The 24,669-nt window shown below is 43.5% G+C and overlaps 1 protein-coding gene across 1 annotated transcript in view; it reads left to right on the forward strand.

Moving 5' to 3' along the window:
- The window catches only part of r3hcc1l (R3H domain and coiled-coil containing 1-like), a 208,004-nt gene that overhangs the window by 149,336 nt on the left and 33,999 nt on the right, over positions 1-24,669 (forward strand). The window contains exons 5-6 of the mRNA XM_055647095.1: positions 13,684-13,779; positions 23,095-23,235. Of these exons, the coding sequence (XP_055503070.1) occupies positions 13,684-13,779; positions 23,095-23,235 (237 nt within the window). The remainder of the gene's footprint in view (positions 1-13,683; positions 13,780-23,094; positions 23,236-24,669) is intronic.

Here is a 24,669-nt window from a genome sequence, read left to right on the forward strand (position 1 = left end):
ACTGTGCACTGTATTCTTTGAGATGTTCACTCATGACGTGCTTCATTGAGGATTTCAGCACTCCCCCTGCCACTGACACAAGGCTTCCCTGTTTTCTCTCCCCCGACGAGGACACATTTATTTATTTCCAGTTTGCAGGATCAATGCCGGAAACTATGGAATTCTGGAAGACGATAACAGTCGTAAAGGTGCAGAAAGCAATTAAGAGAAGAATGGCATGTTGGCCTTCACTGTGAGAGTGCAGGAGAAAACAATGTTACTGCAGTTGTGCAGTGCCTCAGTGACACCACTCCTCTCTAATCAAATTACTCGTTATTGATGTTTAACAATACAAATTAAATTAATGCAAATACAATCATAGTCATGGGCTGATCATCGAACATGACTGAGGCTGGAGAAGCAGGCTCAGCTGAGGAAACAATGATTCCTGCATCGGAATCCGTCTCCATCTCAGTCTCAATTGCGTCTCAATAGGGAGAGGTTGGGCAGGCTAGGAGTCTATTGCTTGGAGTGCAGGAGGCTGAGGAGTGATCCTAAATAGGTGTATAAAATCTTGAGGGGAATAGATAGGGTGAAAGCAAAGCGTCTTTTACTCAGGGGAGGGGAATCAAGAGCCAGAGGGCATAGGCTTAAGGTGAGAGGGGAAAGATTTAATATACACCCGAGGGGCAAATTTTTCACAGAGGGCGGTGGGTACAGGGAACGAGCTGCCAGAGGAAGTAGTTGAGACAGGTACAAAAACATTTAAAAGACACTTGGACAGGGACATGGATAGAAAAGGTTTAGAGGGATATGGGCCACATGCAGGTACATATGGTGTACCTTGTTAGCATGGACAAGTTTGTTCAAAAGGCTTGTTTCCCTGCTGTATGATTCAGGATGGGGCCACACCTGAGGCATTATGCACAAATGTGGTCTCCTTACCGAAGAATGGTTGTACTTTCCATTGAAGGAGTGCGGTAAAGATTCATTAGACAGTTTGTAAGGATGGTGATCATGCTGTACAAGCAGACATTGGGTATGGGATGACATTCCCTTGAGTTTAGACGAACGATAGGAGATCTCATCACAACTTGCAAAATTCTATTCAAGAATAGAAAAATTTCAACAAAATTCAAGAAGCTATTCCTACGTCTGGTGGTGCGCGCTTTCAAGCTCCTGTACCTTCTCCATGGCAGGAACAGAGAGAAGAAGGAATGACCGGGTAGGTCAAGTCTTTGATTATGTTGGACACCTTCATGAGGCAGCGTGAAGTGTAGATGGAGAAGCTGGTGAAGAGTCTATTCTGTGTGATGGACTTGGGCTACATCAACAACTCTGCAATATCTTGTGGTCCTGGGCAGAGCTGTTCCCAAACCAAGCTGCGATGCAATCCTTCGGTATGCTTTCTATGAAAAGGAAAGGTTGCTTAGAATGGAGATGAGAAGTTTCTTCAGTCGGAGACTGGTGAATCTGTAGAATTCTCTGCCCTGGGGGTATCTGGAGGCCCTGTCACTCTGCTCTTTGTAGAACAGAGTTTTCTGAATATTATATGATGTGGGGAGAGCACTCGTATAGTATTCAGAAAACTCTGTTCTACAAAGATGCGCACCAAGGAATAAAGTCCCAGCCTGCCCAACCTCTCCCTATAGCTCAGGCCGTCCAGTCCGAGCAACATCCTCGTAAATCATTGTGATCCGTTTTATAATCCATCCTCCAGCAAGCAACCCCATTAGCCTGTGGGCCCGTGATGGAAGGGAGGTGAACGCAAATGGGACAGAGCACTGTGCTGTTTGAGACCAGATGACCATGGTTCATGAGCTGCAGCTTCTGATTGGACTAATCTGCTGTGCCTAATTGCAGAGACTGAACAGGCCATTTGGCCCAAATGGTCCACGCCGTGTTAATTCCCCACATACGCTCCTTCCCACTTCTCTTCATTTCTCCTAATCATTGCCTCTTATTCCTATCTCCCTTGTTAATTTAACTTAAACTCATTTGTGTCTCAGGCACTTGCCTCTTGGGAGCTGCTGGAGTGACATGCAATGCTTGAAAAGTCAAACCAGATTCTATTCACAGCAGTGACTGAACTGTTGGGGACAAAAAGGCGGCAAAAATGTTTTTTAAGCATGCATTTTGCATAAGTAATTGGGATCTACAACTCAATAGATGAGCTTTACTCAATAAAGCCTTCGATATAATTTTCTTATTGATTTGAAGCACGAAAGTGCAGTATGCCACAGCTTGATGGTCATCTCCCAGTTAAGGCATCGTCTGTTTGCACAATCATTTGAACCTTTATAATTTGTGCATGGTACCAGTTTTTAACCTCCAATCTATTTTTATGCCGTGATATTAAATGTATAACATTTTGCTACTGCCAGGTGAATCTCCTTCTTTGAAAGTGTGTGATGATATTCACCCCGCGGGCAGCTGAGGAAACAGATATGTGGTCTCCAAACACTGCTGCTACATAAATAAAACAGTGGACGTTACCCACAGTAGTTGCATAAACAAAATGATTCATCCATGAATGGCATCTCTCCTGCTTGTGAAACTTGCATCAAATTATAAAACGTTTCAGCAATGAGTGCCTATAAATTCACCAACAGGGTATTGCATTTTCCAGCTTTCCCCATTCCTTTCTTAGTGTTTTCCTCCCATTTATTCAGCTGCTTCTTTCAAAAGCTATTCTGGTTAAAATATAATGTCAGTGTTAACACTGTCATAAGATATAGATCCAGGTTAGGGAGGCACAGTGGCGAAGAGGTAGATCTGCTGCCTCACACCACCAGAGTGATTCAATCCTGGACTACGAATCCCAATTACTGGTGCTCTCTGTATGGAGTTTGCACGTTCTCCCTTTGACCGCATGGATTTTCTCAGGGTGCTCTGGTTTCCCCCCACATTCCAAAGACGAGCAAGTTTGTAGGTTAATTGGCTTCAGTAAATTGTCCTTAGTATGTAAGATTGAACTAGTGTACAGGGTGATTGTTGTTCGCCGCAGACTCGGTGAACCAAAGGGCATGTTTCCATGCTGTATTTCTAAACTAAACTAAGCAGGAGTGGGTCATTTGGCCTCTTATGCCAGCTCCAACATTCTATTACTTTGTCCCGCCCCAGCTTTCTCCACACTACTCCAATCAGTCCTGACCCGAAACATCATCTGTGCATTCCCTCCACAGATGCTGCCCGACCCGCTGAGTTCTTCCACCATTTTGCGTTTTGCCCACCATTCATTAAGGTAACTCATGTCAGTTATAGAGTCAAACAGGACATAAACAGGCCCTACAGCCCAACATGTCCATGCTGACTAAGATACCCCATCTAAGCTCGTCCAATTACCTGTACTTGGTCCATATCCGTCAAAACTATCTGTGCCTGTAGAAATATCCTTTAAATGTTGTTTTAGTACCTGCCTCAACTACTTCCCCTGACAGACACAAGAAGCAGGAGTAACTCAACAGGTCTGGCAGCATCTCTGGAGAAAAGGAATAGGTGACTTTTCAGGTTGAGACCCTTTCTATTCCTTTTCTCCAGAGATTCTGCCTGACCCGCTGAGTTACTCCAGCTTCTTGTTTCTGTCTTAATTTTTTAAACCAGCGTCTGAAGTTCCGCCCTACACATTATTTCCCCTGGCAGTTCGCCACATATACCCACTCCATGCACATTAGGGGAAAATTTGCAGAGGCCAATTAACCTACAAACCCGCACGTCTTTGGGATGTGGGGGGAAACTGGGGCACTCGGAGAAAACCCCACGCAGTCACAGGGAGAACGTGAACGTGCAAACTCCACACACAGACAACACCCAAGGTCAGCATCAAACCTGGGTCTATGGCTTTACCAGCTGTGCCACTCTGCTCGTCTACAAAAACCCAGCAAAAACAATTTGCCACGCACCTCTCCTTCAAACTATTGCCCTATGATCACGAGGTCATGTTGGATTATTTCTCAATACATTTTTCCAGAAGCTCACATTCTCAAGCTGTTACTAATGGCTTAGTTCCTTCTCTTGATGGCCCTGACCAGTTTTATGTCCTGCAACTGTCAGCAGAACTAATCCCAATATAATTATCCTTTATTGCAAGCACGATGACTCTGAATCCGCACTTAGGACAGTGTCACTTTCAAGAGCCATGCACCCCATGCCTAACATGTCCGCCTGCCACTCTGTGTCACCAGAGAGACAATATGGATGGGAGACGAAAGACCAATGTTGTGGTCCTTCCCCGTCTAAAATAGAGGCATCATGCCCAACCCCGTGTCCCTAAAACCAAGATTGGGGTCAGAAATTCCCTCTTGAGGATGTTCTCAATCCCGTCCCTGCAAGGTCACCAAGATGCAGGCAGAGGAGATTAGTTTAACTTTGCTTCATGTTGGGCATGAACATTGTGGGCCGAAGAGTCTGTCCCTGTGCTGTACTGTTCTGTGTTGTTAGAAATCATAACAAAAATTGCAGAGATTACATTGGAAAGCTGGAGAACTCCTGTGGAAATACTAACCCTCGTTCTTTATATTAATTTATTCCAATACTTTCTCCCTTTGTAATTTGGGGATCCTGTCCATGGGAATGGTCCAAACTCTATTTCAACCTGGTTAAACCCTCCCACGGTTTAGGTTTGTTATTCTCACGTGCACCAAGGTACAGTGAGAAGCTTTGCTTTGCATGCTATCCAAACAGATCAGATATACCATACATAGATACAATCCAAGTACAATAGATAGAGCAATGGGGAAGAAGAACAGGAGGTGCTATTTCCTGCCCTGCCCTGATCATACACATAGAACATAGAACAGTACAGCTAGGAACAGTCCCTTCAGCCCACAGTCTGCGCCGAACATGATGCCAAGACAAACACTGTGCCTGCACATAATCCATATCCTTCTATTCCCTGCATATCAGAGTGCCAATCCAATAGTCTCTTAAATGCCACTATCGTATTTGCCTCCACCACCATCCCTGGCTGCCAGTTCCAGGTACCTACCACCTGTGTGAAAAACGTGCCCGCACATCTCCTTTAAACTTTGCCCCTCTCACCTTAAAACTATGCCCTCTAGTATTTAATTTTTCCATCCTGGAAAAAAGATTCTGACTTTCAACCTGACCATCTCTGCCGCTCATCATTTTATATACTTCTATCAGATCTCCCTTCAATTTCCAGCCTTCCAGACTCCCTGTAGCTAATATCCCCTAATCCTGGCATCATCCTGGTAAACCTCCTCTGCACCTTCTCCAAAGCTTCCCATTCCCCCTGCAACCAGAACTACACACAATACTCCAAATGCAGCCTAACCAAAGTCCCATCAAGCTGCAATATCTTCTCCTGACTCTTATGCCCAATTAATGTGAGTCTACCATATATCTTCTTCACCACTATACACATGTAAATCCTGGATGAATCAGGTATTTTTGTTGACACAAGGAACTGCAGATGCTGCTTTACAAGAAAAGATATTTGACAATGAAACACTCTCGAGCCTTCATCTGGATTGTGGTTTAGCTAGATACGCAAGTACAAAGTATAACGCAAATTGCTGGAGTAACTTAGCAGGTCAGGTAGCATCTCTGGAGAATGTGGATAGGTGACCTTTCGGATCTGAAGATGGGATCCGACCCAAAACATCACTTATCCATGTTCTCCAGAGATGCTGCATGGCCCGCTGAGTTACTCCAGCACTCTGTGTTTTCTTTTGGAAGCCAGCACCTGCAGTTCCTTGTTTCTCCACAGATGCTGCCTGACCCGCTGAGTTACTCTCGCACTTTTTCCAGATCTTATTTTAGTTTGTTTCCCTGTTTCCATAAGGGAGGTCCTGTTAAGCACCCATCCTTCCGCTTCTCTAGCTGAAGATAAAGAGTTAGCAGCAAGCTTTTATGGAAAGGTTTGCACTGTAGCATAATTTATTAGAACGCTCTATCTGGCACCGTTCTGCCGGCTTGTGCATGATGACTTTTCAGTAGTAAATCATTTTTAAGACTGAATTAAATATGGATAATGAAACGCCTTTGCACACTCAGCAAATGGATTTGTCTCCCAGCCAGCAGCATTTGATTGTTATCAGCATCTGTGGCGCACAACTGCTCCAGAGTATAGGTGATCAACATCTCTCAAACGTCCTGACATCCACTGAAGGTTGAATCTCATCTCAATTAAAATTGCTCCAGTAAGCGGGGGAGGAAAGAGTTGAAATCAGAAGAGGTATCCGGTGTTGTCCATGAGATAGGGAACACGAGGCAGGAGGAAGATCACTCACTGGCAAGGTGGAATCATCCACTTTGTCCATTCTGACTCCAGGTTACCCTGGAAAACTCCATGGGAGGCTCCATTCCTGCCGGTGTTTTTTTATTTATTTTTTTTTTTAATTTTATTTATTTTTTTTTTTTTTAATGAGAATAAGAAAAAGAAGTTAGATAGTAAAGGATAGAAAAATGTGAAATATATAGTGTGTGAAGAAAGAAAACGAGTAAATGAAGAAAGTTGAGAGAGAAAATAGTGAAAAGAAAAGGAGATCATTATTTATAGTCTTGACCAACCCTCGTCCAGTCCTGAAACAGTTATTTTTTACAATTGTGTTGCACCATATGATTCCAAAAAAACGACGAATGGAGACCAACTCGTTATGAATTGGTCTGATTTATCCATTAGGAGGAATCGCATTTCCTCAAGATGAGCGGTGTCCAACATACTTGCAATCCACATTTTAAGCGTTGGTATTGATGTACCCTTCCAAAATTTAAGTATTAATTTTTTTGCTATTATTAAACCATAATTAAGGAATAGATTTTGAGACGCGTTCAATTTATTCCCATCTTCCATTACACCAAATATAATCATTTCAGTATTAGGTTCCATTCTTGTCTTGAATAATTTTGTAAGTATTTCAAAAATATCATTCCAAAATCTATAAAGTTTTATGCAGGAAACTAAGGAGTGTGTTATAGTTGCCTTTTGGGCTAGACATTTATCACAAGTGGCGGATATATTTGGATAAAATTTGTTCAATCTTGTTTTTGAATAATATAATCTATGTACAATTTTAAATTGTATTAGATTATGTCTTACATTAATTGAACATTTGTGAATATATATCAGGTATTTTTCCCATTTAACCTTCGTAATTTGTATCATTAATTCCCGTTCCCACTCTTCTCTAAGTACCTCTGTCGATGGTAGGTCTATATTTAGAATACTATTATATAAATAGGATATTAATTTTTGTGAGTCAGCTTCAATATTCATTGCTTCTTCCAATAAGTCAGGAGTTACTTTTTGATATCCTTGTATATATTTTTTCACAAAGTCGCAAATCTGAAGATATTTAAAATATTGGTTGTTTTTCAATTTAAATTTTAATTGTAGTTGTTGGAATGATAGTAGGTTTCCTATTTCGTACATATCCCTGATCCTTCTAATTCCGAGACTTTCCCATTGGTTATATGTCTTATCAATAAGAGATGGTTTAAATAAAGGGTTATTCGCAATTGGCATTAACAGTGATAGATTTCTTAATTTTAAAGATAATTTTATTTGTTTCCAAATTCTTATTGTACCATATATAATTGGGTTCTTCTTATATATTGTGTTATTCAGTTTTTTTGGGGAAAAGAGGATCGTTCCTATATTACAAGGATGACAATCCTCCTTCTCCATTTTTATCCATTCTGTCTGTTGTGTAGAACTATCCAACCAATAAATCATATTCTTAATATGCACTGCCCAGTAATAATACATAAAATTCGGAAGTGAAAGTCCCCCGACCTCTTTTGGTTTACATAAGTGTTTTTTTGTGATTCTATGTGATTTATAGTCCCAAATATAATTTGTAATGTTAGAGTCTAATTTTAAAAAAAAATATTTTGGTATATATACCGGTATAGACTGAAATAGGTATAGTAATTGTGGTAAGAAGATCATTTTTATTGCATTTATTCTACCTAATAATGATAAGGGAAGTGTTTTCCAAAATTTAATCCGTGTATTAAGTTTATTTAATAAAGGTATGAAATTAGCATTGAATAATGCTTTATATTTTCTAGTAATCTGAATACCCAAATATTTAAATTTTTCTGTTGCGATTTTAAAGGGGAACTTCAGTAAGTGTGTAGGTTCTTGAGGTTTTAATGTCATGATTTCGCTTTTGTTCCAGTTTATTCTATATCCAGAAAAAGACCCAAATTCCTCTATTAAGTTTAATAAATTTGGTATGCTCGTTTGTGACTTTGTAATATATAAAAGTATATCGTCTGCATATAATGAGATTTTATTCTTTGAGTCCCTGGTATTATAGCCCTGAATATTCGGATGAATTCTTATACTTTCAGCCAGGGGTTCTATCATAAGGGCAAATAGCAGGGGTGATAGTGCACATCCCTGCCTATTACCCCTTGATAGTTGAAATTTTTGAGATAACATGTTATTAGTTAAAATTCTTGCCATCGGTTTATCATATAATAATTTTACCCATGTTATAAAATTCTCTCCCATGTTAAATTTTTGTAGTACTTTATATAAGTATTGCCACTCTACCTGATCAAATGCTTTCTCTGCATCCAAAGAAATAATTGATATATCTTCTTCCTCTACTTTATGCGAGTACATTATATTAAACAGGCGTCTCAGATTATTAAATGAGTATCTTTTAGGTATAAACCCCGTTTGATCAGGGTTTATCAGTTTACTAATATATTTGCTTAATCTACTTGCTAAAATCTTTGCTAAAATTTTCTGATCTGTATTTAAAAGTGATATAGCTCTGTACGAGCCCGGATCTTCTAAATCTTTATCTTTTTTTGGAATAAGCGTAATAGTTGATTCTGTTAGTGTTTCAGGTAGTTTGTTTTCTTTAAAAGCATGGGAGTATAAATTAAATAAATAAGGGGCCGTTATCTCCTGAAATTTTTTATAAAATTCATTATTAAAACCATCTGGTCCCGGTGTCTTACCATTTTTCAACGATTTTATTGTTTCACCTATTTCTTTGATTGTAATTTGAGCTCCTAGTTCCTCTTGTTCCAAAGGGTCCAGTATTGGAAGATTACAGTTATCTAGAAATTTTTTTATTTTACTATCTTCTATTTTAATTTTAGATGTATATAAGTTTTGGTAAAATTGGGCAAATCTATTATTAATATCTTTAGGTAGTATTAGTAATTCGCCTTTCTCTGATTTAATTTTGGTTATAGTATTTTCCCTTTCTTTTTTTTGCAATTGGCGAGCTAAAAGTTTATGTGGCTTGTCACCAAACTCAAAATGTTCCTGTTTTGTAATTTGGAATAGTCTTATTACTCTTGCCGATAAAATTCGATTAAGTTTAAATTTCAGTAATACTATCTTATTGTGTTTATCTGTCGTGGAATCTTTGGCATTATCCAACTCTAACTGTCTGATTTCTTGTTCTAACAACCATTGTTCTGTCTTATTCTTTTTATTTTGAAAACTTTGGTATGAAATTATAATTCCTCTCATAAATGCCTTAAAGGTTTCCCATAATAAAGAAGGCGAAGTACCTGGTATATCATTTGTATCAAAAAAAAGTTTCATTTGTTGTTTTAAATATTGATAGCCTTGCACGTCATTTAAAATATGTGTATTAAACCTCCAAAAAAAATTTTTACCCGCCATTCCCTCAAATTTTACTGAGAATGTCAACGGAGAGTGATCTGAGATACTACTAATGTGGTATGTTGGGTTGTTTGTATAAGGCATTAATTCCTGCCGGTGTTGATGGGACACAAGGATAGAGCCGTTCAGCACAGAAACAGGCCTTATGGGTCAGGCAGCATCTGTGGAGGGAATGTATAGGTGACGTTTTGGGTTGAGGCCCTTTTGAAAACAACGGGTTTAGTTTAGAGATGCAAGCCCTTCATCCCACCGAGTCCGCGCCGACCAGTGATCCCCGCACACCAACAATATCCTACGCACACTAGGGAGAATTTACAATTGCACTAAGCCAATTAGCCTACCAACCTGTATGTCTTTGGAGTTTGGGAGAAAACCCACTTGGTCACAGGGAGAATGTACAAACTCCATACGGACAGTACCCATAGTCAGGATCGAACCCGGGTCTCTGGCGCTGTAAGGCAGCAACTCTACTGCTGCGCCACCGTTCCACCCCCAGAGTGCAGAATATTGTAGCGTTGTCGCACTACAGTGACAGAGGAAAGGTCCAGCCTCCACAATGAAGGTAGGTTGGGAGATCGGGACTAACCCGTACGTATGGAAGGACTGTTCTGTATCAGTTCATGTCAGAGGAGTTTTGCCCCAACATGCAGGGTCTTGGCTAGCTGTTGTTGGAGCCATTTGCCTCTGATGTCATGTGTCCAAACGCTCGCTGCACATTATTACCTGACTCCCTCTCACCCATATGTAAACTCCTGCACCCTGCAATATAGCATAGAATCACAGAATCCCACAGGACCTTCGGCCCAACTCGCCCATCCCAACCAGAATGCCTCATCTTAGCTAGTCCCATTCGCCCTTGTTTGGCCAATATCCCACTTAACCTTTCCTAAGCATGTACCTGCCCAAGTGTCTTTTAAATGTTGATATTGTAGCTGCTTCAGCTGCCTCCTCTGGTAACTCGTTCCACATACCCACCACTATCTATATGGAAAAAGTTGCCCGTTAGGTTCCTATTAAATCTTTCCACTCTCACCTTAAATCTATGTCCTCTGGTTCTTGATTCCCTTACTCTTAGTAAAGCAGTCTGCATTCACCCTGTCTACTCCTTTCTTGATTTTATACACCTTTATAAAATCACTTCTTAGCCTCCTGGCGCTTTAAGGAATAAAATCCTAGCCTGCGTAACCTCTCCTCATAATGTAGGCCCTCGAGCCCTGGCAACAGGAAGGAAGAAGTTTAAAGGAGATGTGCGGGGCAAGTATTTTTGCAGTGTGGTGGGTATCTGAATGAAACTACTAGGGGTGGTGGTGGAGGCAGATGCGACAGTGGCATTTCAGAGGCTTTTCCATAAGTAAGTGAATGTGCAGGGAATGGAGGGATATGGATCACGTGCAGGCAGAGAAGATTAGTTTAATTTAGCATCATGTTCGGCACAGGTATTGTGGGCCGAGTGGCCTGTTCCTGTGCTGCACTGGACTCTGTTAACTTGTCCAACGTTGACTGAGCTTCCCGTCTTCGATGCTTCATCTTTGTCACTCCCTCGCTGAACAACACCATGTCAGATCCACTAGCCGAGACACACAGATAGCTCCAGAGCAGACGATTGCAGAAATGCTCTTGTTCCTTCATTAACTCGTTTCAATTTTACTTCCATCACTGTCTCTTCCGTGAAATATTCTGGGGACAGTATTGATTGGAGGAAAACTACATTCTCGAATAAGTCATTTGTCAAAGGAAATCAGATCGGGCCTGATTAAATCACAGTTGTTTTGAATGCAGGGATAGTTAGAACATAGAGCGTAGAAAAGGCATCTCCGTCCACAATTTCCGTGCCGAAAATGATGCCATGTGCCTGCACGCGATCCTTATCCCTACGTTCCTGCATGTTTACTAGCCTCTTAAAAGCCTCTTAAATGATATTATCGTATCTGTCTCCACCACCCTCCCCGGCAGGATCCCACCACCCTCTGCTCATCTCCTTCAAACGTTACCCCTCTCACCTTCAACCTATGCCCCTCCCCCCCCTGTCTACGCTAGTTTGATTCTGACTGTCTACCCTAGTTATATATAGGTGTATCAAGTCTCCCCTCAACCTCCAGCTGTACCAGAGAAAATAATCCAGGTTTCCAGAGTTCCACACTGTGCTAGCCGTCTAAATTACAGGGCCAACCTCCCTGTTCATCGTGATGTGTCTGTATCACCTTGGCTTTGCACCGTGTGAATTTCAGACAGCGCTCCCCCGCTTGCCCAGGCCCCCGCCTTTACGATGTGTGTGTGTGTTCCCCTGACACTCGTCGTTCCTGTTCCCGGTTTTTCAGGCGACTGCCAGCAACTCGACAGTCGCTGGCAGTTCGCTGAGAAATCGCCTAAGTGGGACAGGCCCATTAGTTTTTCAGTTGTAGTCTTAAAGATACAGCATGGAAACAGGCACGTCGGTTCACCAAGTCTGCGCCGACCACGATCACCCGCACTAGTTCTATCCTACACACAAGGGACAATTTACACAAGCCAATTAACGTACAAATCTGCCTGACAACCCACGAGGTCACAGTGAGAAAATACAAACTGCATACAGACAGCACCTGTAGTCAGGATAGAACCCGGGTCTCTGGCATTGTAAGGCAGCATCACTACAGCTGCACCACCGTGCTGAGCAGATTAAGTGCCGTTCAGGTAGAGTGAAGAGAAAGAAACAGTGGGTAGACACAAAATGCTGGAGTAACTCAACGGGAAAGAGTGAAAGAAACAGTGTCCGTATCTCTCTCATTCATTAACCAGCTTTGTTCCATACCGGGAGCTTCAATGCAAGTCTCCTCATGCATTGCAATCATTTCATTTTCATCCAAAGGATTTTCTCTCCCGTAACTTCTTCATTGTTTCTATTAATGGTAGCCATTGATGCTTATTTTATTTTAAACCGATTGGCAATGCCCTCACTGTTTCTTTGTCCCACATGTATTCTAATCTATGTGCAGAAAGAGAGCTCCTTCTTGGGAAAACAACCCCTTTGTGACAACACGGTGGCGCAGCAGTAGAGTTGCTGCCTCACAGCGCCAAAGACATGGGTTTGATCCCGACTACGGGTGCTGTCTGTACAGAGTTTGCATGTTCTCCCTGTGACTGCGTGGGTTTTCTCTGGGTGCTCCGGTTTCCGTCAAAGATGTGTGGGTTTGTAGTTTAATTGGCTTCTATAAATTGCCCATAATGTGTTGGATAGAACTAGTTTAGTTTAGTTTGGAGATATAGCGCAGAAAAGGCCCTTCGGCCCACCAAGTCCGCGTTGTCCAGCAATGACCCTGTACACTAGCACTGTCCTACACACTAGAGACAATTTGCAACTTTACCGAAGGCAATTAACCTACAAACGTAGCGTACAGGTGATCGATGGTAATACGCATACTCGGTGGGCCATGCTGTTTCCATGCTCTAAACTAAACTAAACACTGCTGAGTATCGGTCCCATACCATTGTAGTGGCAAGGCAGGGTACAATAAGGAGAGAGAGAACTTAGTAAGATGGAGTCAGGACAGCAACTGGTCATTCCTCCTTCTCGCCGCTCCCGTCTGGCAGAAGATACAGAGGCTTGAAAGCTCACACTCTCAGACTCAGGAACAGCTTCTTCCCCTCTGCTATCAGCCTTCTAAACAGCCCTTCCATAAGCTAGAGTACTGTCCGATTCACCTCTGCCCTATTGCGGACATTGGAACTTGTCTCTGGAACTGGTGCCCCACATGAAACTCATCCTTGTTTCTGCGGTCTCCTTCTGAACTTAGATTAAGATACAACGGGGACAAAAAACACATAAATCTGCGAACACCTTCTTGGAGAAACAAGACTGTAGGGTGGCATTCCCGCACTTTCTCATGCTACTGTGATGGTTGGAAATGTCCTCATGCCACACGAGGGGACCGGAAAATGGAATGTCGGCTCATTGCCGGTGCTTTTCACTACGTGCCTGCTGACCTTGGGAATCCACCCAGGTCTGGCAGCTCAATAACGTTAATTAGGGCAGAAACGCCTTGCTTTGCTGTATTTACTGCTGCTCCTCAAGTGGCAATTAATCACGGCTGTTTTCTCCGTAGCTCGAGACGCCATCAGTACCAAGCATCCCATGTTGAAGACTCGACCTTTGTCACAAGCATCTAGATCATCGAAGGTTAAGGCCAGAAGCTGTGCAGGTGAGAGAAAGACTATAATTGCAGTCAATTAAGGCCTCCACAGTTTGCTGATTAAAGAGACAATTTAATAATCTGACCCACATTTGTCAAAATGAGAACGCATGTAAAGTGTAGGTTGCTTTCAGCAGGTGTAATCCGGCTTGGCTCCAGCATCAGTACTTAGAGCATTACCGATGAAGGCAAGCAACGACTATGGGAATTACTGAACGGGTGATCGGTGGACTTGGTGGGCTGAAGGGTCTGTTTCCATGCTGTTATCCCAAGTTTGGAAGTGGGAGAAGTGTTTAAATTATGAGAGGTGTAGCTAGGGTGGATAGTCAGAACCTTTTTCCCAGGTTGGAAAGATCAAATGCCGGAAGGCAAAGTCTCAAGGTGAGAGGGGTGGGAGATTGCAACCTTCACGTGTTTCGACGAATGCAATCAACCTGGCGTGCACAACCAAATAAAATCAAATAGAACAAGTTGTCCTACAACTGTAGGCTGTGCAGGCCGCACGCAAGAAGAAGAAGAAGGTGAGATGGGGCAAAGTTTAAAAGAGAAGTGTGGAACAATTTATTTTACACAGAAGTTTGTGTGTGCCTGGAACGCACTGCTGAGGGTTGTGGTGGAGGCAGACATGATGGTAGCGTTGAAGAGGCTTTTGGATGCATGGAAGGGAGGGATATGAATTATGTGCAGAGAGATAAGGATTTGTCTTGGCATCGTGTTGGGCATGCACGTGGTGGGCCGAAGGGCCTGTTCCACTGCTGTACTGTTTGTTCTATGCTCTATGAATCATTTCTCTTTAACGCTGTCTCCCCCTCGCCCTGTAATTTCCCATTGAGTTGAACTCTGCATGTTCCCACAAAGGGTTGTAAATACGGCATGGCACTGTTTAGAAGTGATGAGATTCATCCCTATTCCAACCCGATATTTATCCCTCGATCAATATCACTAACAGATTGTCTGGTTATAATCACATTGCTGTTTCTGGAAGTAAAAAATTACTGATAAAATAGATACAATGCAAGAAACACACAGCGTCGGCAGAAAGTGATTCGGATCTAACATTTCGGGCCAAGGATCTATCATGAAAAAAAAAAAATTAAATAACTGAAGATGTATGAAATCTGAAATAAAATGAGAAAACACTGTGGATCAGCGAGTTCCTGTGGGAAGAGAAACACAATCATTGTTAAGAGAGCTTTTTCTCTTTCTGTTTAAGAAAGAACTGCAGATGCTGGAAAAATCAAAGGTAGACAAAAATGCTGGAGAAACTGGGGGGTGGGGTGGGGGGGGGTGTTCTTTCAGTGGATTTCGGACCAGAAATACCAACTCTGTTTCTCTACTTTCCCTGGCTTCACAATCTACAACTATTCAAACACGCCTCACACCGATTGTTCTTATCTCTGGCCTTTGTTCCATTTGCTCGTCAAAAAATGCCCCTTGCCTGTGTCGACCTGCCACATTTATTCCTGCCTCTCTGCTCTTCCAGCTTTCTTCTCCCCTCCCCAACAATCAGCCTGAAGAAGAGTCTCGGACCAAAACATCACCTATCCATGTTCTCCAGAGATGTTGCCTAACCCTCTGAGTTACTCCAACACTTAGTATCCTTCTCTGCTTCATCTCTCCACAGATGCTTCCTGACCTGCTAAGTCAGACTTTTTTTTTGCTTCTTGCATTTCCTGGTTTCATTTCATACTTTCCAGAAAAACCTGAACGAGTTTTGCAAGACTTTTAGACTTTAAACTTTAGACTTTATAAATACAGCGCCAAAACAGATCCTTTGGCCCACTAAATCCGCACCAACCAGCTATTACCCCATGCACCAGCACTATCCTACACACCAGGGACGTTATAATTTTACCAAAGTCAATTAACCTACGTCTTTGAAGTGTGGGAGAAAATCCACTCGGTCACAGCTAGAACGTACAGGTCTGAAGAAGGGTCACAACCTGAAACGTCACCTATTCCTTTACTCCAGAGATGCTGTCTGACCCGCGGTGTTGCTCCAGCTTTTTGGTCTATCTTCAGTTTAAACCAGCATCTGCAGTTCCTTCATACACGAGAACGTATAAACTCTGTACCAACAGCACCCGTAGTAGGGATCGAACCGGGGTCTCGGGTGCTGTGAGGCGGCAACTCTACTGCTGCGTCACTGTGCCGAGGGAGGGGAAGGTCCAGCAGGAGTGATTGGGTAACTAACAGTGCAAGGTAGAAGAGATCCAGAAGGTACCTGAAGTTACAACGGGAATCTGGGAGGAATGCTGAAAATCTGAGACAAAATGCTGGAGATGCCCATTGTGTGACCTGGCTCCCTCTCCATTCTCCACACCCTCAGCCTCCTGCACTTACAAGGAAACCTCATCTTCTAACCAGACCCTGTTATAGCCTTGCATTGAGTTCAATAATTACAGATGAAGAATGTTTGCAAAAATCATACAGTACAAAAACAGGCCCTTCAGCCCAATTCGACCCTGCCAACAAAGATGTCCCATCCATAGTAGTCCCATTTACCCATGATTGATCCGTATCCCTCAATACAATGGCGCAGTGGCAGAGTTGCTGCCTTACAGCTCCAGACACCCGGTTCGATCCTGACCATGGGTGCTGCCTGTATGCAGTTAGAACCTTCTCCCTGTGACCATGTGGGTTTTCTCCGGGTGCTCTGGTTTCTTCACGCACACCAAAGACGTACAGGTTTTGTAGGTTAATTCGCTCTGATAAAAATTGTAAATTGTCCTGAGTGTGTAGGATAGTGCTAGTGTACGGGGTGATGGCTGAGTGGCGTAGACTCCGTGACTGGAGGGGTCTTTCCTATCCGTGTACTGTCTAAATGATTTTTGTCAAATGTTGTTGACTTGTTTCTAAATTGTCAACATCCCTTCCAACGTTTGGAATGGTAATTTTAGATGATCAATCTGTCATCATTGTTTGTTTCTAAGAACTGTATTAATATCAGCATACTTTAACAGACTGACGAGAAAAATAGCTCTCATCTTCTGCAATGGTCGCATAAATTAGCACTATGATTTCAGTTAATATGCGTTGTAGATCAAAGCTAAAACAGAAAAAGCTGGTAACATTTATCATGTTGAGGTGTACAAGATCATGAGGGACATGGATAAAGTGAACACACACAGTCTTTTTCCCAGGGTGGAGGATTCTAAAACTAAAGGGCACAGGCTTAAGGTGAGAGGGGAGAGATTTAAGAGAGACCTCAGGCAACTTTCTCACTCAGAGGGTAGTCCGCATCTGGAACCAGCTGCCAGAGGAAGCTATAGAAGCGGATACAGTTATGACTTTTAAAAGGCATTTGGGCAGATATATGGATAGGAAGGGTTTATTTTTCTACAGATGCACCACAGAGAGCATTTTATCTGGATGCATCACAGGTTAGTTTGGGAACAGCTCCATCCAAGACCGCAAGAAATTGCAGCAAATTGTGGACACAGCCCAGACCAACACACAAACCAACCTCTGAAGAAGGGTCTCGACCCGAAACGTCGCCCGTTCCTTCTCTCCAGAGATGCTGCCTGTCCCGCTGAGTTACTCCAGCTTTTTGTGTCCCTTCCATTGACTCCTTTTATACCTCACGCTGTCTCGGCAAGGACAACAGCATAATCAAGGACGAGTTGCACCCTTGGCCACTCCCTCTTCTCCCCTCTCCCATCAGGCAAAAGGTATAGAAGTGTGAAAAGGCACACCACCAGATTCAGGGTCAGTTTCTTCCCAGCTGTTATCAGGCAACTGAGTCATCCCACCACATCCAGAGAGCGGTGCTGAACTACGTCTTTGATGACCCACGGACTATCCTTGATCGGACTTTGCTGGCGTTACCTTGCACTAAACGTTATTCCCTTATCATGTATCTATACACTGTAAATGGATCGATTGTAATAATGTGTTGTCTTTCTGTTGACTGGTTAGCACGCAACAAAAGCTTTTTACTGTACATCGGTACGCATGACAATAAACTAAACTGAACTGGGTTATTGGCCAAATGCAGGCAAATGGGACTAGCCCAGATGCCATTTGGCTCCTTCTGGTATTCACAAATATCGTGTCATGGAGTCGTGGAGCTGTACAGGTCAAAAACAGACCCGAGGATCCTCCTTCTCCATGCCGACAACTTTGGCACACCGGGATAGTTCCATTTGGCCCATTGCCCCTTAAACCCTTCCGATCCGTATATCTGTCCAAATGTCTTTTAAAAGACATATATTTTAATGGGCAATAAATGCTGGCGTTTCCAGGGATGACTGCATCCTGAAAAGATGGTTAAAAAGTCATTAATTGATTCTACACTTCATAGGAGCCACTCTGCATCAGCAAGGTTACCGGGAGCTCGGTACTTAGCTCTCATTCGGACATCGACAGCAGTTATATTCAAGACTTTGACGGAGCAAATAAGGGAAGAGTTGGACCAGCAACATTTTGTGTTGTTATTTCAGATTTCAAACAGCTGCAATACTTTAGTCTGGTGGAGACGGTGTTGCTATGCACAGTGACATCTTGTGATACAGAGCTGAAGTGCCAGAAACACGGTGGGTCTGCCGAGTGACCAGACCAGGGCTGTCTTAGTAGTCATACCGAATCAGGCCCTTCGGCCCAACTTGCCCATGCCAACCAAGATGCCCCACCTACACTAATCGCAGCTGTCCGCATTTGGTCCATATCCCTTCAAACTTTTCCTATCCATGAATGTATCCAAATGTCTTCTAAGTGTTGTGGAGCTTCGGGCTTGTCACATATGCAACTGCACAGTGATATTCATTTTGCAAATTTACACATGCTGGTGCCTCCATGTTTTTGCGTAATTTCCAAAGACCGATCCACCCGCGTCTACTGGTCTACGTGCTCGGTCTACTAGAGCTGTTCCCAATCCAGGTAATCCCCAGGCTCCTACAGCACCTTCCTCCGTCGAGTCATCTTTGTGCCCTGAAGGCATTACCCCAGTTCACCCTCCTACTGATCCTTGCTCCACACGTCCAATGCCTCCAGCGGCTCCCTCCCGGTTATCACCAGACGACGAGCCTTCGTTATAGTACATGTCTCAACTACCTCCTCTGGCAGATTGTTCCATGTACCCACCACCCTCTGTATGAAAAAGTTACCCCTCAGGTTCCTACTAAATCTTTCCCATCTCACCTTACACCAATGTCCCTTGTGTGTTTGGCAACGGACCATGATTGGCAACCTAACATCACTATCAATTCTCACTCTCGTCCCTACGCAGTTAATGAGGGCGGTAAAACAGACTGTGGACTATAAGAGCTGAGATCATAAACAGTATTAGTACAGGAGCGTATTAAAACAGAACAAATGCTGCAAGTCCTGTGCAGAAGGTCAATACCTGCTCTGGGTCTCACGTGGGAGTAAATCACATTCTGGTTGCCATCGAATAAAGACGAGGTCATAAGGTCATAAGTGATAGGAGTAGAATTAAGACATTCAGCCCATCGTCTACTCTGCCATTCAGTCACAGCTGATCTATCTCTCCCTCCTAACCCCATTCTCCTCCCTTCTCCCCATAACGTCTGACACCCGTACTAATCAAGAGCAGGACAGTACAGTACAGGAATGAACCCTTCTGCCCACAATGTCTGTGCCAAATATGACGCCAAGTTAAACTACATCTCCTCTGCATGCAAGTAATCCATATCCCTCCATTCCCTGCATATCCATGTGCCTATCTAAAAGCCTCTGAAACACCACTATCGTATCTGTCTCCACCACCAACCCTGGTAGCACGTTCCAGCCACCCCCCACCCTCTGCGTAAAATACTTCCCCCAAACACCTCCTCTAAAATTTAGACTTTAGAAATACAAAGCAGAAACAGACCCTTCAGCTCACCAAGTCCGTGCCATCCAGCGATCGCCCCATACACTAGCGCTACCCTACACACTTGGTACAATTCACAATGTACAGGTGCCAATTAACCTACAAACCTCTACGTCGTTGGAGTGTAGGAGGAAACCGGATGAGGTCAGAGGGAGACCATACAAGCTCTGTACAGACAGATCGGTGGTCAGGATCAAACCCGGGTGTGGCGCTCTAAGGTGGAAACTCTACCGCTGCACCACTGTGCCGCCCATAAACATTGCCTCTCACCATAATACTCTAATCTTTGATATTTCCACCATGGGAAAAAGAATCTGACTGTCTACTAACTGGTTCTGACAGAGACCTGTTGTTTCTCTGTCACTCAATGCTTTGTCTGAAATTGGATTTAAATCCCAGTGGATGGGTCTGACATCGAATCCTGTCAGCGACCATGTCTGAACACAATAACAGCAAAGAGCTGGATAAATAAAAATTCAAAGGAAAATATTTCCCCTGCCCTTTGCCTTTAGCTGGGTGACACAGTGGCGCAGTGGTGGAGTTGCTGCCTTACAGCACCAGAGAGAGACCCGGATGCGATCCTGACTATGGGTGATGTCTGTACGGAGTTTATACTATCGCCCATGGCTTTCCTCCCACAAAGACGTGCAGGTTTGTAGGTTAAATAGTCCACTGTAAATTGCCCCTAGTGTGCAGGATGCCACAGTGGGATAACGCAGAACTAGTGTGGACAGGTCGGCGTGGACTCGGTTGGCCAAGGCCCTGTTTCCCCGCTGTATCTCTAAAACAAGGGGGAAGCACGAAATGGCCGGTCCTTTATAGAGCGGGAGATTAACCAGTGGAAGAAATGACAATGCCAGGCAAAATGAAGATACAAATGGGAATAACAAGCTCGTTATCTGTCGTTGCTGAACTGTTCGTTTCTTGCTCGCCCTGAATGCTGATGCTTTTATTTCAGATTTACAATATTAGTGATTTTCTTTTAAGGAAATTTGATGTATTAACAGCCAGGAAGAATAGTTTCATGATCGACATAACTGCACTTTTTGAGCTGCACTTGGAATCATAACTGCCTGATTCTATTATGGGGATTGTGTTATAATAATCCTGTCATTGAACGGTGCATTAAGATTCCCAGTGTACTGGAACTGCAAGGCAACAGTTGATCCTGAAAGGCATGCTTTGCATGTTTCCCTGCGTGCAGAGTTGAATTATCTCTTCACAATTGCACTGCACCCAAATCAGCAGTTCACGTTTGTGTGAGGCATTAATAAAATAAGGATTTTATAATTAAAAAGCAGCGGAATTTTAGATTTAATGTATCATCCACATTACCACCTGGGTACTCATTCTCAGCTACAAGTTTTATTATTTCATTTCTTGGGGGCGTAAGCATTGCTGGCAAGACTTTGGTGGACGGTTGATTGAATCCCACAATGTGAAAACAAAGCACTGCGGAAACTGATAATCTTCAAAACCATCGAAACCATCTCCATAAAGGGGAAGCAATTACTGGCCAGAAGAAGGATTCCAACCTGAAGCATCACTTCTCCATTTCCATACAAAGATGCTGCCTGAGATCATACAGCCATACAGCACGGAAACAGGCCCCTCAGCCCAGCTTGTCCATGCTGAGCAAGATGCCCCATCTATGCTAGTGCTGACGGCGGGCGCAGTTCTGACATTTGTTTATGAATTTGAGGTTTGGCAACTTGGTTGACATGGACAAGAGATGGATTAAATTTACTGAAATGCCCCATCTATGCTCGTGATCAAGGCAGGTAAATTTATGAGACATTTGGACTTGGATTTGGAGGGATGTGGGCCAGGTGCAGGTGAGTGGGACTAGCTCTGTTAGGCAACTTGGTCGATAAGGACAATGTGGTCTTAGAGTCATACAACATGTAAACAGGCCCTGTGCACGAGATTCTCACTGATTTCTAGATGCAATTAAAATTGTAGCTCTATTTTCATCAGAACTGCAAATGTGAGTTTACCACTTACACCCACCCCAGGAAATGGGCAGCTTAGGGTTGTTTTTGATCCTCAAGCAGTTGAGTCCTGGGTCATAGTATCAAATCAAACAGCGAGGCACTGTGGTACCCTGCCACAGACCCTGGTTCAATCCTGACCTCAGGCACTGTCTGTGTGGAGTTTGCACGTTCTCCCTGTGACCGCGTGGGTTTCCATCGGGTGCTTCGGTATCCTCCCACATCCCAAAGGTGTGTGGATTTCTAGGTTAATTGGCCCTCTGTAAAATGCCCCTGGTTTGTAGGGAAAGTGGGATAACATAGAACTAGTGCAAACGGGTGATCGATGGTGGGCGTGAACTCGGTGGGCCGGAGGACCTGTTTCCATGCTGTATCCTTAAAAGTAAAACTAAAGTATCTAGAGCATCTAGGGGATCTAGGGCTGTTGAATGTGGACTCTGAACTGCAGCTGAATATCCCAGTTTCCAATTGGATAAAATGCCTCATTAAAACCGCTGCTAGAGATGGATTAAATTTAAAATCACACACCACTTCTCACTTAGAGATGCACACAGCCATGTCATTTATTTTCTGAAGTACCAGGGTTCACAGGTAATTTTCCTGACTATATTATTTGCGCAGGTCGTTGAGAAATTCTGCACTCTTTCCATGATTAGGCACTGAAAGGTGGCTAATGATTTGGCAATTTGTAACCAGTTAGTTGAATAATGCATGACGAATGTGCTTATTCAGGGGCAAGAGAGAGACATATATATTTGCCTGTTTTACCTATCGAAGGCAGAGGAGCGATCATTTAAATGATGTAGGAATAGGAATACTATATTGTCACATGTGATGAAGAACAGTGAGATTTTTTGCTTGCATACACAGTGTATACAAATAGCGAAGGTAGCGAAATAGCGAAATAGCAAAGTTACAAAGCATGCCGTTCCTCCTTTTGTCGTCCCGACCCCCCCTCCCCCCACGTTGGGCCCAAGATGGTGGGGATTTTTATTTTCCAAATATGTGCAGAACCATGTGAGACTGTTAAGAGCAGGCTGTTTGATCCAAGACATCAAACAAAGTGTGCAGAGTTTTGATTAAAAAAAGACAGCACAAAGACGGGCAAAAATAATTTGTTTTTTCAAATGCATTCTAAGCCATTAATATGACAGATTTAGTGACCTCTAAACAGTGCTGTTCGGCAATATGATTATAAATTCACATTTTCTGAGGTAATTCTTGTTCAGCTTTTATAGAATGATTTACAAAAAACGCATAATTGAAAATAAATGTAATTGTTTTAATGCGGTCATAACCAATGTGTATACCAGTATTAAATGAGCTGTTATCTATGAGTTATTGCCTTTTTTTCCCCCCTGCCGTCAATATGCTGCTTCTGTTGGCAGCAGGAGGAAAGATCCATTCAGTTTAACCAATTCTCAGCTTGACATGTGTGGCGTGTGTTGTTGGTTTCAATAGATATAAAGTAACTCCTTCTTTCCCACTTCTTATGTTTAGAATTTCTCCTTCCGGCAAAGGAGAGGCCTCAGACAAGTGCCGTGCTTGCTCGAAGGCTGGTCATTGGAGCCCTGGGAGTAAAAAGCAATCAAACTAAGGCAGAGCGAGAGGCAGAGCGGCAAAAGCTGAAGGAAGCTCGAGGTAGGTTGAACATTTGGAGTCTCGTGCCCTTCGGAATAGCCTGTGCAACTGCTGAGAGTGTGTGTGTGTGTAACATCTACAGATCTTGGTTGACACTCTACCAATTGTTAAATGGTGACAACCTTGAAGTGTGTTGTTATCACTTAATGAAGCGTGTTGTTATCACTTACGGAGACCCTGGAATCTTGAGCAAAACACAAATTGCTAGAGATTGATTAGTTGGACTGGGTGTTACAATCCCTATGATTTCACTACAATTGACATTCTTGGGTATGACCACTAGGTGAATTTGCTAACAATCAGACACATCTTCAGTTGTGTACCTCAACGTCACTGGGTGTTTCGGCCTTTCATCACAAGACACCCTCAGTCGAGGCAGGCCCACCGCAGGGTGATCAGACCTGGGTGTGTGTCTTATTGTTAGCCTCTAGATGGTCACGTGGCAGCCCAGACAGCATCTTTCCTCTTCAGCCACAGCCAGTGACTGCTCCGTTCGGCGGCATTGGCAAGTTCTTTTATTGCCCTCCTTTGTGTCTGCCCTTTGACTCCTACTTCCCTCAGGAGCCTTGCGGTGGGACTACCTACAGAGCCCCTGCACCTCCACTGGACACACCCTTACACTACAACCCCTCTCCTCTGCCTCTGCTGCAAGGATTGAATATCAAAGCTTTTTCTTTTCATAAGCCTCGTCCACAGCCTCCTCCCATGGGACCGTCGGCTCAATGATGAAAACACGCCGACAGGAGTTGGACCACAGAACGAGGTCTGGTCGCAGGTTGGTAACTGCGATTTCAACTGGGAACGAAAGCCTCTGTGCCCTTCGGAGTAGCCCGTGCAACTGCTGAGAGTGTGTGTGTAACATTTACAGATCTTGGTTGACACTCTACCAGTTGTTAAATGGTGACAACCTTGAAGTGTGTTGTTATCACTTAATGAAGCGTGTGGGTATCACTTACGGAGACCCTGGAATCTTGAGCAAAACACAAATTGCTGGAGTAACTGAGCGCGTCAGGCATCATTTGTAGAGGGAAAGATTTTAGAGACACAGTGGGAAACAAGCGCTTTCGCCCACGGAGTCCGCGTCGACCAGCGATCACCCCGTACTCTAGCACTATCCTACGTACTGGGGACAATTTACAATTTTACCAAAACCAATTAACGTACAAGCCTGTATGTCTTTGGAGTGAGGGAGGAAACCAGAGCCGCCGGAGAAAACCCACACAGTCACAGGGAGAACTGACAGGTTCCGTCCAGACAGTCCTACTGCCTTCCCTTAGTCAGGACCGGACCCGGGTCTCTGATGCTGTAAGACATTGACTCTACTGCTGCACCACTGTGTACTTGACAAGATTGTGCTTCATTTTACATGGCGAACATAAGTGACACCAAAACACCAAATGCTGGAGGAACTCTGCGGGTCAGGCAGCATCTTTA

The sequence above is a fragment of the Leucoraja erinacea genome, chromosome 15 (genome assembly GCF_028641065.1).
Source record: "Leucoraja erinacea ecotype New England chromosome 15, Leri_hhj_1, whole genome shotgun sequence".
NCBI classification, from domain to species: domain Eukaryota; kingdom Metazoa; phylum Chordata; class Chondrichthyes; order Rajiformes; family Rajidae; genus Leucoraja; species Leucoraja erinaceus.